This window comes from Epinephelus moara, chromosome 24 (assembly GCF_006386435.1).
Source record: "Epinephelus moara isolate mb chromosome 24, YSFRI_EMoa_1.0, whole genome shotgun sequence".
Taxonomy (NCBI): Eukaryota; Metazoa; Chordata; class Actinopteri; order Perciformes; family Serranidae; genus Epinephelus; species Epinephelus moara.
The window spans coordinates 51,928,171-51,946,656 of NC_065529.1; the positions used below are offsets into that span (position 1 = coordinate 51,928,171).

General features: G+C 44.6%; 1 protein-coding gene across 1 annotated transcript in view; it reads left to right on the forward strand.

Moving 5' to 3' along the window:
* LOC126385742 (metabotropic glutamate receptor 7) overlaps window positions 1-18,183 on the forward strand; it is a 397,617-nt gene extending 379,434 nt beyond the window's left edge. Inside the window, exons 9-10 of the mRNA XM_050037660.1 lie at window positions 10,667-10,913; window positions 17,287-18,183. Of these exons, the coding sequence (XP_049893617.1) occupies window positions 10,667-10,913; window positions 17,287-17,336 (297 nt within the window). The 3' untranslated portion in view covers window positions 17,337-18,183. The remainder of the gene's footprint in view (window positions 1-10,666; window positions 10,914-17,286) is intronic.
* The last annotated feature ends 303 nt before the right edge of the window (window positions 18,184-18,486 follow it).

The following is an 18,486-nucleotide window of genomic DNA, read 5'->3' on the forward strand; positions in this document are numbered from 1 at the left end:
TGTCTGCGCAAGGCTTTTTGTCCCTACGAGGCCACCGTCATTTACCCGATGGGAGGGGTGAGCGAGTGAGCCCTGCAATCTAGAATTTGACCACTGATGTTTTCAACCCATTTTACACACTGGCCCTTTAATATTTCATACCAGTATCTTCAGCCTTTTCTCATCTGTCTGATAATAATTTCCTTTTAGTGCACACTATGTTTTTCCTGAGCCTGAATTATAATATCCCACATGTTCTTTTGCTCATGTATGACCCACACATACATCTGTACACATGAATATGAAAGCAGTCATCTGCAGCTGCAGCAGGAGCATGTGTATGTAGGTCAGTGAACACAGGTTCCTTTATGGAAATTCACTCAAACATCCAGAGCGCACGCAGAGCCGCTCAGCCGACCCACAGCTCTAAAATAATATGCATAAAATCATGCAAACGCTCTGCNTCAGCCGACCCACAGCTCTAAAATCATGCAAACGCTCTGCTGCAGCGCCGACATCCTGATGACGTCTCAAGGCTTCACTCAAATTACTGAGAGTACTGAGAGTATTTAGAGCAGCGTGGACTCTGCAGGAGGTGATCAGACACAGATAATCCTCCTTATGTCTCAACATTCAGACACATTGTCACACACCACTGTTACCACATCACATCACGTCACGTTGTCACCACCCACACATGGTCATGTTGGACTTTTACTGTGTGTCAGTTTCAAATGAAAGGCTTCAGGGTCTCTTTCAGCAAACTGGACACAGCAGGTCCGTCCTGCTCGTCTGTGTCCTGCAGCATATTCTCGTATGGTATCTAATGAATTAGTGTCCCATAAATGCTGTCATGTACTCAAGATATAGTTACGTAGATACAGTTCAGGAAAAGAAACATGATGATGACATACCAGTAACTCAAAGCTCACTTGGTGTCACACAGGACATGAACAGCGGTCTCCTGGGGGAAAGTTCTGGGTTAGTTTGACCCAGCTCTCTCAAACCACCTCATCATGTGGACCTTCACTCTTTAAATTACTTCTCTCAGCGTGTCCAGCATGTGATCACAGCCTTCCTGATTACATCAGTTATATATGACGCTGTGAGTGTTCAGAGAAGTTAATTATTCCTAGCAGCAATAAGCGTCTCAGACTGATCCAGGTTTGTTTTGACTAAAAGCATTTTGTCAACTTTCTGAAGTTATTTAACGACTCCTGTCTGAGCTGATTTTATTTTTAAGAGATATCTGTTGACCAGCCACAGAGAGCACGTGCTCTCATTACATACCCCAACGTCCCCGCAGCCTCAGCTCGTTTGAGTCACACCATGGCGTCATCAAACACGCCATCAGTAACTTTCAGTTCATGCAGGAAATATTTAATCTGAGACAACAAAGGAACAGAAACATTATTCTGAATAGCTGTGTGCAGAGAAACATGAGAAGACACAGAGAAAGCTGCATCCCATAATAATTATAAATCCACAGCCTAAAATGTTGGTCTGACAGAAAACACACAGGTCACTTTTATAACAACTACGTTAAACACATCGGCCGACGCTGCCGCACAGGAACAACGTGCAGTGTGTAATGTGAGTGCCCCCCCAAACATGGACGTCCACAGCAGGAACAGACGACATCGTGTTTATTAGACACAAACAGAAATCAGAAACTCACACACACTAACAAGTGCTTCACTGTGAGCATCGTCTTTATTTCAGGAAGCTAAATATTGAAAATGTACATTCACACAGAGGAAACCAGCGGCATCTGAAATGAGGATATTTTAGAGTTCCTCCTGTGGAGCTCTTTGAGTCTCTGAGAGGATCCGCCCACACACCTTCCAGGAATCTTTTTCTCTTTTCTTTCTCACCATTAACAGAAACATTGAGATGATGATGTGAGCCGGCTGTCAAAGATTCTTTTTTGTTTTTGCTTCACCAATTTAAAATCGCTCTTTATTCCCACCGTCACATATCTGCTCAGTGAAGCCTCGACACCTCTGCTTTTACAAAAAGCATAATAGTCTTTGAAACGTAAACACCAACTTTACCTCACTTTGTTATTATTATGTTAACGGGAACCATGACAACATGAATTTTTAGCAACATGTGCATCTTTGTCTGTGATTTTATATCCACTCCTGACAGTAGGGGTCCATGTCATTGGTTCGACAGCCCATTGGTTCGACATCCCATTAGTCCGACTGTCCGCGTTGCTGAACAGCTCGCGGCGGGCGTATGGCGCGCCGCGACCGGCTTGAGGCGGAGCAGGCTCACGGCTTATGTGTTTGTCACTTTCTTTTCATTTTAACCCACACCATGATCTTTTCCTAACCCTAACCAAGTGGTTTTTGTGCCTAAACCTAACCAGACCTTAACCACAGGGCATCATGATGATTTCGGAACGGACTTAGGAACAATGAGTTTAATATGGTCGGAACAATGGGATGTCGAACCAATGGGCTGTCGAACCAATGGGCAGTTCCCGACAGTAGCCACCTGAATATATAAGAACGGGACTACGGATGAAATTTAGCATCTGTGCTAAGTCCGGCACATTTACATTGATGCTCAGTGCAGTAATGTTGATTAATGTGCATTGTCCCAACTCATTAAATAAATAAATGAAATGAAATATGACCGCTCACGTGGCGTTCACTTCCCTGCAGAAGCACCTCCACTCTAACACTGAAGGGTTTCTTTAGTCTGGACTGCGGTCCTCACGTCCAGTCTCGTGGCATTACGGGGGTTTGCGGGGTGTTTACCTACCTGCTAATTAGGATCAACTGGCACGCGCTCAACTTACAAGCACAATGGAATTTAACATGATAAGAACACAGGTGAGAACAAAAAAAGTGAGAAAAGAAAATGTGAGAACAACCTAAGAAGATCTCGGTGAATGAGGCCTGGTGAACGTTCGAGGTTTTTGGTGAAAAGCTTTGTGCATGTCTCTCTCAGAGGAACCGAGCTCCACGCAGCTCCGCCAACACGTTCTCATCATGACTTGTCAAATCTCACTGCTCTGTCGGTGAAACTACATGTCAAAATATGACACGCTAGTTTTGGATGTTCAAGGCCCAAACATACTCGGGCGGACCTCCGAGGTCTAAAAGCGGACGTCCGCAAGCCCTGTGCACGCAAAGCTCAGATTTTACGACTGTGCGGACTCCGCTCCGCGCACCAGTGTCACACAAAAGACTGCTTGGCATGTTATTTTTCACATCGCAGGGATTTTTCACTGACATTTTTACAGGAAACTACAACGCAGAAGTGCGCTCGACTATGGAAGCCCAAATGACTGTGGACATTCCTCGCGGAGTCCGCTCCGCTTATAGTACACCCCAGTCTGTGAGCACCTTCAGGGACGAGCATTGTGTCTTTTCAAAATAAACATACACAGGAAATGTACAGTTTCTGCTCAGTACATGCGTACAGTCCTTTTCAAAGTAAAGTTACATTGATAAAAAAAAAAATCTTTGGTTTTACTTTTACTTTCTTAAGTTTAGGCAACAAAAGTACGTGGTTTGGTTTAGAAGTCGTCAAATACCAGTGTCAGTGATTTCAGCCTCAGAGACCGACGCCAAAAGCCACCTTTCACAGTGTTATGATGCGCCACCTGTTGGCCGGACAGGACTTGTTGCGTTAGTATGATGTGCAGATGGGCAACGTCAGTTAATAACTCAGCTGAACGTCACCTGTTGTGGCGTCACGATACACTGCTGAACAGCATCAGGTTGAAACGCTGCCAGTAATGGTGTAACATCAGGGTGGGAGGGGCGTTGGTGGATTCGTCCAACAAACCCCGTCTGCTCTCTGCTTCACCTCGTGTCCTGTCTCACCTCTCAGTTTTCTGTCTGACTGATTCTGAGCAGCGACAGAAAACATTTCCAGATTTTCACATTGTTGGTTGTTCGCTTTTACAAACCGCCACGCCGTCCTCCTGCAAACACACTCACTCATACCAGATTGACTCATTACTACACCTCGTCCACTGACTGACAGCGTCATGAATGAAGATGAGTTCAGTTTAATGTCGGCTCAGTTGTGAATTTTTAATCAGATTCTTTCTCAATTAATTTGAAATTGACTAAAACAAAATAAACCTGTTTAAAAAAACTCCTTTAAAAAAGGAAAAAAATAAAATAAAAAAATCAAAAGTATTAATAAACTTCACTTCACAATAAATTCATTGAAAAACATGTAAATAAATATCCACAACAACAAAAGAAGCTTAAACTCACAGTCAGTGACTCAGTTTGAAACGTGGATATAAAATATGATTTTATTTTCTGATAGACGACAAATTTGTTCATGTTTTTTAGTCTAATTTACTGTTTGAGTTCATTTTACTGTCGGTCCCTCCAACACGTCCTCACTGTGACCTCATCACATGTCCACGTTTGGTCACGACCACGTCCACATATGACGCCCAAGGTACCCTGGGTGTGTTGGTTGTTGACACCACCAACTGATGTACACACACGTGGTTACGTTTAGCCAACACACACACGTGGTTATGTTTAGCCGACACACACATGTGGTTACGTTTAGCCAACACACACACACACGTTTACGTTTAGCCAACACACACACGTGGTTACGTTTAGCCAACACACACACGTGGTTACGTTTAGCCAACACACACACACACGTTTACGTTTAGCCAACACACACACGGTTACATTTAGCCAACACACACACGTGGTTACATTTAGCCAACACACACACACATGGTTACGTTTAGCCGACACACATACGTGGTTACGTTTAGCCAACACACACACACGTGGTTACGTGGTTGTTTTATCAATATACTATAAATAATTCATAACTTATTAATATAATATTAATAATTTGTGCTTATTCTAAGGATTTTAAAACTATTCATTTATGTTTTTGTAGTGCAGATTTCTGTGTTTCCCTGGAAACAAAAGAAGAATAAATAACAACAACAAACAAAGAAAACACAGATATAAAAACATCGCAATCAGCTGTTGGTGAAATTGTTATTTTAAACACTGGTATCAGTATCGGCCTGGGAATTCAAAAATCGCTGAATCTCTAGTTCAATTAAAAAGTTACATTGTACATTTTATTATTATTTTACAATGTCATATATTATTTTATTGTTTATTCTTCTGCACAAGTTAATTTGTGTTTTTTTTATTGATTATTAATTTATATGTTAATTAGAACACATGTTAAGCAAAGCAGCAAAAATGATTCTCGTGTTTTTATTGGCTACATAGTTTATTTGCATTTTAATAATTAACTTGCAGCACTCTGACTGTTGAGCTGCAGCATGCAACAATTTTGAAACAACCTTTAACAGAACCTTGCTGTGTAGTTATGATGTTGTGGCCTTATGGAGAAAAAAAGCAGTCATTAAATAATGCTGTCTTCACTGTGAGTGGACGCTGTGATGGATCGTCTGTTTTGGTGGAAACAAACTAAAGTACATTTTGCTGATACTTTAAGTATCAACATTTTTGCGACCTGCCAGGTACGTTAGCAACATTTCTTCATGGTGATAACAGAAAATTTAATTTGCTTCTGCATTACGTTTCACTTAAAACATATTTGCTGTTTCACATGAGTTGTAATTAAGAGTCATTTCTAGGAGACAGAGCTGTTAAGCAGCAGCTGAAGCAAATTAACTAAACCTCACTGAATAAATGGAAATATATTTTTCAATAAATTTAAGCAGACACACAGAAGCACCAACGTGAGTCCAGACCTGCTGCTGTTTCTTCCTCAAACACTCAAACAGAAGATAACTTTATTTATTTTGCTGCTTTTCTTTTGACGGCAGTTAAAATTGGACAGAACAGAAGAAGAGAACTGAGGAAGAGTTGCAGATGATTTGTAGTAAACAGTAACTAATGCTGCAGAGTTCTCTCCACCCACACTGAATGGGATCTGTCAGCGCTCCAGAGCCCAGTCGTAATGAGTCCCCCCCCCCCCCGCTCAGGGAGTCCAGGCCCACGCCGCGGCGCCCCGCTGAGACAGTTTGACACACAAAGTCTTCAAACACAGAAGATGAGACATGATAAGAAAGCTTCTGACGATGTGACACACGAACACACTGAGACTCTGACATCAGCTGATGAAAAAGTGTTGTTTGAAATCAGATCAGAGGCGAAGGAGGTGTGCACCCAGATGGAGCTCTGCAGCTAGATGGAGCTCTGCAGCCGGATGGAGCTCTGCAGCTAGATGGAGCTCTGCAGCTGGATGGAGCTCTGCAGCTGGATGGAGCTCTGCAGCTAGATGGAGCTCTGCAGCTGGATGGATTCCACTTTACACCGTGAGTTGTCGATCCTTTGAGCGGGGCTCGTTGTATTGATGACAACATACTGAAGGCTGGATTTTGTTTTCATTTAAATGAGCAGGATTATTTGGATCTCACAATTATTAATATAATTTATGCCCATTTTTACATCTGTATCGTCATGGTCTTCAGCATTTCTGGGAATGTTTTTAATCAGTGGAATAAATTCACGTCTTCTTCCAGCAAAGAGTTTGTGTGTTCTTTAATATCATCATCTGAAGCCAGAGTCTTGTGAGTCTGATGAATGTCAGACCCGAGTAACTCTCAGATGAAGATAAGTGATCCACTTAACCTTGCCTGTGGTCCGGCTCTCAGCTTCATCACAGTCTGGTGTAGCTTTTATTGTCCGATAACAAGAGAACAATAAGATTAGGTTTCTTTTTTCCTCCTCAGATCCTGGTCCTGCTGCGTCAGGCCTCCTGTGACTGACAGAGTCCTGATTACAGCCTCTTCACTTTGTCTCTCTCCTCATCCTCCTCCAGTCTTCCTCTCACTCTCTGAACACACATAAAGCAGGACAGAAACATGCAGATTATAACTCGTGATATGATTGTTTTAATCTCAGGTCTTGAGGTGTTTCGTCTGTATCTGATCTCGTCTTATCACACTGATTTATATCAGACACACAGACAGCTGCTGTGTTTACAGAGTTTACTGTTCTGCTGAGGCCTGATGGGAGATGAAACTCTGCTTCCAGACATCTACGTCTCCTCATCAGGACTGAACTGTATCAGATTTTGTTAATGATGGAAAATCTTGAGTCATAGTCGTGGTGGTAGTCGTCATACTAAGGCCAGCCATTAGGAAATATGGACAGGGGGACAACATGTGAGGCCCCTCATCCACACCCACTCCACCACCTCCCATCCACCCTCAGCTTTAACACCAATGCAGGCAATTACAGATTAGCTCTTGGCTCTCATCAGCCTTGTAGTGACAGAGATGGAGTCTCCAGCAGCCGTTTCCAAAGCCAGTGTTACAGACTCATCCAGGCAAAGCTCAACAGGGAATGTCTCCCCTTCTGTTCCTGAGATATGACGTTAAAACATGATGATGTCACAGTCAGGCTGACCTTTGACCTTTTGACCTTCATTATTTTATCCTGTCAGACATTTGTGTGAAGTTTTGTCAGAATTAGCGCATGAATTCTAAAGTTATTGACAAAAACATGTTTTGTAAGGTTACGCAAACTTTTGACCTTCGACTATCAAAATCCAATCAGTTCATCGTTGAGTCCAAGTGGATGTTTGTGCCAAATTTAAGAAACTCCCTCGAGTCATTCTTGAGATATCATGTTCACAAGGGTGGGACAGATGGACAACCCAAAAACATAATGTCTCCAGCCACAGCTATCGCTAGTACGGAGACATAAGAAATGTTTGAGTTCAGACGGTGACGGTTAGATTTCTCCTTTTTACCTTAAAACAATAACAAGCAGAAAAAGTCCTCCAATTAATAATTAAGCAAACACTGAAGAAATTACAGCGCGGAGTTTAATCACAGGAACAAATCATGAGTGAGCAGAATATAAGCTAAAGCTAATGTTTGCTAGCCAACATTGTTAGCTTGTTCAAGGTAACGATCACTAGCCAACAGGACCATTTGTGTGTGCTGTGTGTCGGTCTGGTCATTTTCATTCTACAAAAACTTGTGAAACTATTCTGTACTGAAATGAGCTCTACAGACCCCGGAGGTGCCCGACAGCGTCCAGTTCTTTCCACGCTTTGTGCTGTTGATTTCTGTCAGGAGGAAGTAGACATCAAGTTTGTACCTTGTTGAAGCGAACAACCTTTCATTGAGCAGCAAGGTCCTCAAACTGATTTCTTCATTTCCCACGGTGTGTAATTCAGTTCAGGACGACTAAAGTTCAGTGTTTGATACGCTGTTTTCAAAGTGCAGTAGTGGCTGGAACAATGATGACGTTTCCTAGCAACCAAAAGACGCCTTTAACCAGTCTGTGGATTTGCGTTTTCTAAGTTAGTGAAGGAATGCCCCGCCCTAATCTCTTTCTGATTGGCTAGTACTCATTGCCTTCGTTGGATGGGTTCATTAGGTTCAGGCAAGAGGAGTGGGATTGGTTGGAGTCAGGGAGAGAAAGTCAAGGTGAGCCAATCAGAGACAGAGTAAGGTGGGCCATTCCTTCGCTATCCTCGGAAACACCAGCCTGTTCTCATTTGTTGTCAACCACCGCTGCTCTGTCAGTGATTTCAGCGTCAGACACTGACAGCAAAAACCACCTTTCACGGTGTTATGATACGCCGCCGGTCGGCTGGAAGGCACCTGTTGCAGCAGTATGATTTGTGGACGTGCAGCATCAGATAATATCATGACCTGACGGCACCTGTCGCTGTGGCATGATACACTGAGAGCATTAGCTTAAAACACTCCTGATAACGACGTAATTTAAGGAGCTGGGAAGTCCCTATAGGGTGGGTGGGAGGTTGAGGGGTCCAACAAACCCTGGACTTTCACCCATGAGCCTGCTGTTCACTTCCTGTATGACTTTAGAGCCATACCATGATGTTTGTTTCTAAACATAACCACGTGCTCGTGTTGCACGGCATAAATTGACACAACGTCCTGGAACGTCACAACAGACACAGGAAGACGCATCACATGTGGAAGTAAACGCCACAGACTGAGCAGCGTTATGCGACAGGTTGGAAACGCAGATTCATTAACAGACTAAACTATGTCACCTGACTTCTTCCTTTGCTCCTGTAATGAATACCAGAGGTCAGAGGTCGCCGCCGATCAGTAAAGATACACATGAGTCCTAACTTGGTGTGGTTTTATTTTGGAGGACAGTCACTGACTTCCTGCTCTGTCCACTGCAGGAAACTTTCTCACACTTGTGAAACACAGATGTGTTTTTGGTTGAGTTTCTTCAGGCAGCTCTGTGTTCATTTCCTGTGACAGAATCTTTTAATTAACACGTTCACTGAAACGTGATCCTCTGCGCCGGTTTGTGTCTCTGCTGCTGCTTTCTTAAATCCTCAGCGTGCAGCTGCTGCGAGTCGGCCTGTGACTCGTGGCTGTAAATGGCATACATCAGCCTGTGACAGCAGGGCCATAACACATAAAGACAGTGAGGCTGAACTCTATGAAACTCACTGTGGGAAGCCCATTACAGCGCGGCCCGAGCCTCTTTATGCATTCATCCCGGCCTCATATTGGGTTCAGAGGGCCACGGCTTCGGATGCAAGTGCAATATACACAGCCCATAAAATATTTACGCGGCGGCGGCCCAGCTGTCTGCTGCTGCTCTCTGCTGTAGGTGAGGGTCGGGAACACACAGGATAATAAAAAACAATCCTTCATCAGCTCATAAAAAGTGTCAGAGTTTGGTCCTCTAACAAATCTCTGTTCGGGCTTATTACCGCCATGTTTCCTCCGTCAGACCGCCACTTTGATCGACCCGGGCTGTGGATGGAGTTAGTTCAGATCAGAACTTTTGGTAGATGTGTTTTTCAATCCATCATCCAAAAGAATTGTTACACACAGAAACCTGGCACACTGATTCTGAGTTTATTGTTTTATTTGTAACGAAAATTCACAATAAGAGACAAAATGAAGAGATGAAGTTCCTCCTCTGCCTCTCTCCATTGCATGAAGGGGCGGAGCTGTCCTGTCTGTGTGCGGCCCATATCCTCCTCCTCATCATCATCATCGTCCACCTGATTGTCACTATCTGACCTGTTGAACGTAGCTGTGTGAGTTATGAAATGATTCTGTGTGACCCGTTCCTCTGTCTTATCTCAGCTGTGTCACGCCGTCACATTTTCTTCTCTGATTCTTGGTCAAACGTCTCTAAAGCTTCTGACGGAGACGAAAAACATAGAAAACTGAACCTGCTCTGAAGCTTCAATGACGGACTCTCAGACTCAGTGTGCAAACGTGACACAATATGAAGTCATGTTTATTTTTAGACGTGCGACAATTTTGGACAAAAAAAACCTGGACTCAGTGTGTAAAGGCCTTTACTTGTGAAGGTTGTGTCTCTGAGGTTGTGTCTCTGTGAGGTTGTGTCTCTATGAGGTTGTGTCTCTGAGGTTGTGTCTCTATGAGGTTGTGTCTCTGAGGTTGTGTCTCTATGAGGTTGTGTCTCTGTGAGGTTGTGTCTCTGTGAGGTTGTGTCTCTGAGGTTGTGTCTCTGTGAGGTTGTGTCTCTATGAGGTTGTGTCTCTGTGAGGTTGTGTCTCTATGAGGTTGTGTCTCTGTGAGGCTGTGTCTCTGTGAGGTTGACATCATCAGAGTCACCTGGACACTAAAATATAATTTTATGTTTGCATACATTTACTTCTTAAACTGAGTCTTTGTACAAACACATTTCCTGTCTCTGCCCCCCCGCCCCAGCTGTACATCCAGACGACCACGCTGACCATCTCCATGAACCTGAGTGCGTCCGTGGCCCTCGGGATGCTCTACATGCCCAAAGTCTACGTCATCATCTTCCACCCGGAGCTCAACGTGCAGAAGAGGAAACGTTCCTTCAAAGCCGTCGTCACAGCCGCCACCATGTCGTCCCGACTCTCCCACAAGGCCAGCGACAGACCCAATGGAGAGGCCAAGACAGAGCTGTGTGAGAACGTCGACCCCAACAGTGAGTACTGACCACAGCTTCATCACAGTCAGGACTGTGGTCTTCATCAGGGATCTGAAACCTCAGTGAAACCAGTAAAACACTGCAGGTTAACTCTGCAGACACACAGACTGTTAAATGAAGCGTCAAACTGAAATCAATTGAAACGTAATAAAGCATGTTATTATTTTATTCATCCAACCATACATTTGCTTCACCTCCAGGACTGACTGGAGTTTAATGTGACTGTTTGAAGGAGGAGGTTTGACACAGAGACACTGAAAACACCTCTGAAATATCTGAAAATAAAAAGTAGTCTCTGAGGGTCAGATGCTCTGATGGATTTCACTCTCACGTCTCTGAACTCAATATGAAGCTGCTGCCAGCAGCCTGTTAGCTTAGCTTAGCTTAGCTTAACTTAACTTAGCTTAGCTTAGCTTAGCTTAGCTTAGCGTAAGGACTGGAAACAGAGGGAAACATTTAGCTGGCTCTGTCCGAAGGAAACAGAATCCAGGACACAGTCCTGCACACTTTGGGTTTTTTGGACAAACATGATAAAACATGTTGAGCTGTGAGCTGTAGAGATGCTGCTCTGTGATTATTTAGAAGTTTCCCAACTTAAATGTTTCTGGGAAAACAAATGAGCAGCAGGCTCGATAAACCAGAGCTGCAAGAACAGTTAGTCCATTTAAATTTGCTGGTTTGATTCTTCTTAAAGCTCCAGTGTGTCAGATTTAAATGGAATATATACACCTCAGGCCCCGATCACACAGAGAGCGTTTTAGAAACTGGAGGCGCCTTTTTGTGATAGTTTCTAACCAGAATGAAACTTTTTGCTCGCTGTTTTTGTGTTGCTACGCACCTCGTGTTTCTGCACGCTAGGCGCCTGGTGTTTTTGTCGGAGTGCTCTGAACTTCTCGAGTTAAAAACTTCACCTCAGAGCAGAAAAGCGCTCCACGTCATCTCATCTTTTTTCCCATTGTCCAATGGGATGATCTGAGAGGTGGGCCTCCTGTGGTGGTCACAACAACCAGTTTACAGTTGGTAAACAATGGAGGAGAAACTGGTGGTAGTGGTTGCTGGATACCCAGAGCTATACGACTTTACAAAGCACAGTTAGCACCATCTCAATAGAAAACAGCAGATAAGTGCAGTACTGTAAACGTCCATGATGGAGGAGAAGCTCCTGGACCAATTGGTGGTACTCCCCATGATCCAGCCTCTTTTTTAGGGTCTCATGTACCCACACAGATCTCTGTTTATCTGCTGACAGCCTCTCACCCTCAACCAGAGCTACAGACAGTACCCTAAAAAAAGGCGGTGCTGTGCGTCTTATCTTTTACAACCTGCAAAACACTTCCTGTGTGATCGGGGCTTCAGGCTGTTAAACGCTGTCTGTCTGATCGGGGTCTGACGCTGCAGGATACAAAACAGCGAGCTGTCGTCTTTTAATGACTTCACCAGACCTCCTCCCAGCTGTCACCTCCAGCCCATAATTATGTTGTACAGACTCTTTACACTTTGTGTGTCTCATTTCTTCTGGTCAGTGTTGTTGTTCTGAAGCTTATTTGGATGTAAATCATTTTTGCTTTCATGATGTGAAAACATTGTCACATGAGATTTTACTCGCAGTGTGAAACATCTGGGTCCGACACCTACTGTTGTCTATAAATCCACATATTCAGCTGTGTGATGTTCGACCCATGTCTCTGACCTGTTTGCTTAATGTCCAGAAGAAAGACAGGCATGCAAAATGTTTCTTTTGAGATTAAAGGAAAAGAAAATCCTAAAAGTTGTGTTCTTGCTCCACAGGAAATCAGAGCTGCAATAAAAAAGATAAAAAAAAAATTAAAAAAAGAGCTTCAACCCAGAAATAAAAAGTGCACAAATTGAAATTACATGGCATGTGATCAAATTACCACCTGGCAGTGGGATTCCCTCTGGGCCTCAGAGACAACTCACCAAATAATGTTTTTCTCCCCCTGACAGGCTAATTTCATAATTTATCAGAGGTAAGAGTAAATTAATCTTCTCCTTCTGCTTTGCTGTCCTGACCTTGATCCATTTCCTGCTGGAGGTTTGAGGGGACGAGGGGAGAGGGAGAGATAAAGGGAATAGATTTAAGTGTGGGAGAGGAGAGGAGGGAGTGTGTGGAGGGAATGTTAAATATACTTCCACGGCTCTTTATCGCCATCTTTCAATTGACTCATAACTTTTACATGAGGAGGGAGAGACGAGTGTAATATGGCTGTTTGAGTGGCAGATTTACGGTCTGTCTCTGCTGCTGCGTGCAGGCTGCTCTGGGTGGCACTTTAACGACATGTTTGACCCCCAAGACTTCCGATTTCAGCGCACTGCTCCTGCATTCATCAGGATATTAACTGTGCATGTGGCATGCTGGGAAATCCCTTCAACACTAGAGAGCGATATGGAAAGAGAGAGGACGGCCCTGCTGAGAGATCCCTCTGTGGTCCTACGTTTTACCTCCACCAGACGTCTCATCGTCTTAATTCAGCTGCTGTGTCTCCAGCTGATTTGGTCCAATTGTTCCCTCGCTGCTTGTGTCACACATTTCACCATCAAACGACCTCGTCAGGAGGAACCATAAACTAATGAACGTGAGGAAATGAAGGCAAAGAGAGAGAAGTGGAGGGAGACCACCAGTTTACGTTCAGTCTGTCTCTAGTCCAAACCAGCTGATAAAGGTCAGAGGTCACTGACCAAGCGCCGGTATTCAGTGATCTCAGAGATGAAACCAGGTTGCATCAGCGGAGGACATAGCACGATGCACAACAGACGTAAACAGTAGTAGCAGAGCGGCAGATTGATTTGATCACCTGCAAACTTTACTTCTGGTATTACAGATATTTGTTTTTGATCCAAAAACCAAGCACGGCCGAATATTAATGAGATCGCTGCATGTATTTTTTTTTCTGACAGTGTCTAACTTGTCTTCTCCATCTGTTCTTTTGAATCTGTAGAATAAGACACGGCCACTGATGGCGTCAAGGTTCGCACTTTAACTTAAGAGAAGACCTGCTGTTTTTGGTTCCAGCTAAGAACCAGCTTTCTGGGTTGTATGTGCCGTCACTTTTGAATCATCAGGAGGCTCATGACAGAAATCTGCTCCTCTCCGTGTTTACTGGTTTTTAAATTCTGCACCAATAAACAATAAATAAATCTGACCGTGTGAGGAGAACTCTCTCCTCTGAGATCTGGGTGCTCTTGGCTCATCAGTGCGTCTGGCTTGTTGTCGGGGGGGTTTCCTGGTGTGATACCAACACTGCGGGGACTCTGGACCACAACATGTTTTACTGACTGAGTCAGCTGATGGTGGAGGAGACACAGCAGAGCCGGAGCGTCGCTGGCAGACTGCAGCTCAGTCAGGACTCCCTGAAGACCTGCAGAGCCATCTGTCGCTGCGCTCCCCCTTGTTTCTCACTCCATTTCTCTCCCCGTCTCTCTGCACTCGTTCAGCCTCGGGTTTACTGGTCCTCCCTTCACTCCGATTTTAAATCCTCTCTCTTTTCAATCTCGCTCTCTGGCCTCCCCTCACCTGCTGCCCCCCCCCACCCCACCCCACCCCCCCTCACCACTCTGTAATAGCCCTCAGTCACTTCAGATGGCTTCATCTCTTCATCTCTGCTATCATGGCCCTCTGCTTCTCTAACAACAAAGACTTCTATCTCTGCGGCTTCAGTCGCTCTTCAAAGGCCAAATCTGTCTGATTCTGCTCTTATACGGCCTCGCTGCCTTTCTCCAAAAGCTGATTCCTTATACAACAAAGGTTTCTATATATCTCTTAAAACTCATAGAGCTCTGGCTGCTCTCACAAAGAGTCCTTACAAGTACTACTTCCAAATCTCACCACCTTTGTTAGCACTGCCCACAGGAGCCAAAGGCTTCCACTGCTCTTATTTCTCTGGGGATTAGCTTCTCTGACAAACGAGTAACGTCACCTTCAAATCCTGTTCTGAGGAGAGAATGTAGAGGTGCAGCACTGAGCTCCACTTGTCAACAAATTAATTCACCTGAAACTAAGTATTTGTGTTAATAACAAAGTACAGAGAAAAGAGGCTGCAGAATTTCCCCAGAGTCATGCGACTGTTGTGTTTTAATATTCCACATGGAGGCGAGATGTGGGACGAAATTAAAGATTTTTAAGGGTTAAAGAAAATAAATGCTCATCATAGTGTACTGACAGTATCATCAGCATGTACTTTAAAGGGTTAGTTCAGGGTTTTTGAGGTGGGGTCGTACGAGATTCTGATCTATAGTCAGTGAATCACCTTCAGTCGACGACGGTTGGTGCGCACCCAGTTTAGAATACTGGTGATACCGTGCATGGCAGCGGCGGCGCAGACGTGTTTTTTAGTTGAGAAAATGCAGCGCCAAAGAAAAGGGCTGTGTGACGGCAAGGGTGAAGTGGTGACAAACTCCTCAACAAAGCGTCCAGTTAGACTGATGCAGAGATCACTGACAAAGAGTTGGTATTTGAAGAGTTTAGTTGTTGCCAGCGGCGTCAAAAACAGCTGCGGCCCGGTACGTGTGGTTCCCAACCTGAGGGGTCGGGTCTCTCAAAGGGTCACATGATCTGTAGGAGAGAAGAAGAGGAAGGAGAAATCTATTTTCAGGTTTTGTCCTTAATGTAAAAAGTAAGTGACAGATGAACGTAGTGGAGCTGAAGTATGAAGACGAGAAACATCTTCCTCTTCATCCTAAAGATGTTTTACTACAAACCCCAGGCTACTCTTCATCTCAGGAAGTAAATGGCTGTCACATTTCTGTCAGTGCAGTGATCTGAGCTGGTTGTCAGGATCCTGCAGAGGGACGTATCACTCCGTCCTGATTGGACAGACGGGCCTGTCAGACTCTAATGACTTCTCTCTGGGTGACAAAGTCAGGGAGGTTCAGAGACACTTTGAGGCCTTAATATGCATATTATGCCATTTTCTCTTTTATCTGGCCGTCATGATTGATGACAGGCTTTTGGCTCGAAGCCATTTGTCACTGGATGAACGGCGAGGGCCAAGTGGTGTCCAGTAGAGGGGGAGGAGGGCACAGCTGCAGGGGGGAGATAGGGAGGTGTTCACGACGCCTGCTCTACCTGCTCATTGAACATCTGTGGGCCGTATTTTCACATCGCCACGACGACCAGCACGAGCCTCGACCTTGAAATTCTCTTTGGTGGGAGATTTGTTGAGATGAAGCGGCACAGAGACAGCTGCTGGCGTCATGGTGGAAATCAGAAACCGATCAGATCATTTGGTCGACAAAACCCTCATAAACACACAGCAGTTGCACAGAGACCGAAAGAATGAGGTCACAGATACAAGCGTCTGAAATGAGTTTCCTCTGTAGGGTGTCTGGGCTCAGCCTTAGAGATAGGGGGAGGAGTCAGACATCTGGAGGGAGCTCGGAGTAGAGCCACTGCTCCTTCATGTTGAGGTGGTTCAACATCTGATCAGGATCCTCCTGGTCCAGTTGGTAGGAGGCCCCGGGGCAGACCCAGAACACACTGGAGGGATTATAGATCTCATCTGGTCTGGATCCTCCTGCCAGCGCTTTCCTGCTGGAAAAAAAAAAGATTATTTTATTCACCGACAGACTCCGCTGTCTCTGATGCCGCTTCAGCGTGCTGAGTCGGCATAAAAAAAGGCCGATGTGGGGCAACAATGTGGGACACACTGCACCAACTAGGGTGACTGACGCTCACCGACGGCCCAACACTGACCAGCAGCCCGGCGTGTCGGCTCTTTAGAATAAGATTCAAAATGATCATTTTAAGAGTCTCGTTAGTGAAGTGAATGCTCGACATTAACAATACAGGATCAAATGACCTGCTCAGATCAGTGTCATCTTGTTTTAGACAGCAGAACTCCTCACAGGTGAGATCTGAACTCTGTCTGCCGTCACTGAGCTCTGAACCTTTGAGCTTCACGTTGGGAGGCACAATGTGATTGGCTGAGCGTCTTTATGAATCACTCTCTTCACTCTGAGCTGTTCGTCGCTGTTGCATGATTCAAATACGGCCCTGAACTAAAGTTTAATGCTCGTTCTGCAGAATCTGATGTTCTCCTGAGGAACCTTTGGATTCTCAGTGTTTTGTCTTCTGAGTCATGACCTCTCAACAGCCAGAAAACATCCAGTCACTATAAAACTATAAGAGAAGCTGATTCTCTGAGTGATGAGGCTGTCAGTCATCCAAGGCCCTGCGCCGCCCTCGCTCTTTGAGAGTTCATAACTCAAGCCTTCTTTTAAAACTTAAAGATCATTTCATTTATTTCCATCATTAACACTCATTTCACCTCCATCACTGCATTAACCTTCAGCTGGAACGACAGCCACGAGGACTGAAGCTCATTTACCTTTTGTCCATTTCCTCCCTCTTCAGGTCCAGCAGCAAAGAAGAAATATGTGAGCTACAACGACCTTGTGATATGACGGCATCGGAGCAACGGGCTGAAGAGAGAGAGAGGAGAGGCTGATAGTTGGAGATGTTTCGGTCTCCTGCCCTGCTGGCTAAAAACAAGAACAGGGAGAAAAAAGAGAGACGAAGAGAGGGATGTTTTTTGTTGTTGTTGTTTAGTTTTTTGGTCTCATGTGCTTCATTGCCCACTACAGACTTTCAGACGCTGAAGCAAAGCCTTGTGGGACTTTCCTTTGGGCACTCACACACACACACACACACACACACACACACACACACATTCAGTCGGTCAAAGAGACGCGAGGACGCAAAGACAGTGTTCAAAACTCGGGGATGTTGTTCAGAAAATAAAAAATCCTTTTTGTTTGTGATGATGATGATGATGATGATGATGGTACTGAGAACAAACATGGCAGATGTCTCGCAGCCTCACGTGGGCTTCATGTTGATCCTCTCCTGCTGTTGATGTCAAACGAAGCCGCCGTCATCTCGGCCTGACGTGACCTTTCTACGGAGCCCGCCTCCCGTTTGTCTTTTAATGTACTTCCAAACTGCAAGTTTTCCAACCTTCCTGTCCTCCCACCTGTGGTTCTTTATGGCTTCTATGTTCCTTTGGTTGTTGGTTTGATTTTATTTGTCCTTTCAAAGGCAACGATGGTCATGATGCTGACGATGAATCTACTTTGTTCTTTGCTTCTTGGATGCACATTGTTTTTTATTAAAGCCATATTCTTCGCTCTGAGATTTTGAGGGCTTTGCTCACGCTGCTCCCTGGAATCTGATTGTTGCCGCACGAACCTCCTGAAAGGCCCCGAAAACATGTTTTCAGCTTCCTACATGAGCACGTTAGATTACAGCACACAAGGTAGTGTAACAAGTGTCATTATTATCAACAGTAAACATGAAAGAAATTCATATTAATGGCTTTTTCACTTTTATTATTATTATTGTAACATCTACTGGGGTGATCATGCTCTACAGAACTACAGTTCCCATAATGCTTTGAGGGTTTCTAAAGAGGAAGTAGTATAATGCAGCCATGGAATCAGTCAGTGTGTTTCCATGACATCAGAGGAAATGATTTATTGTGTCAGTCCTTTAAAATTCCTGTAAACATGTCAGTGTGAGTGAAATGGTCCTGCAGTGAATGTGTCACAGTGGGAC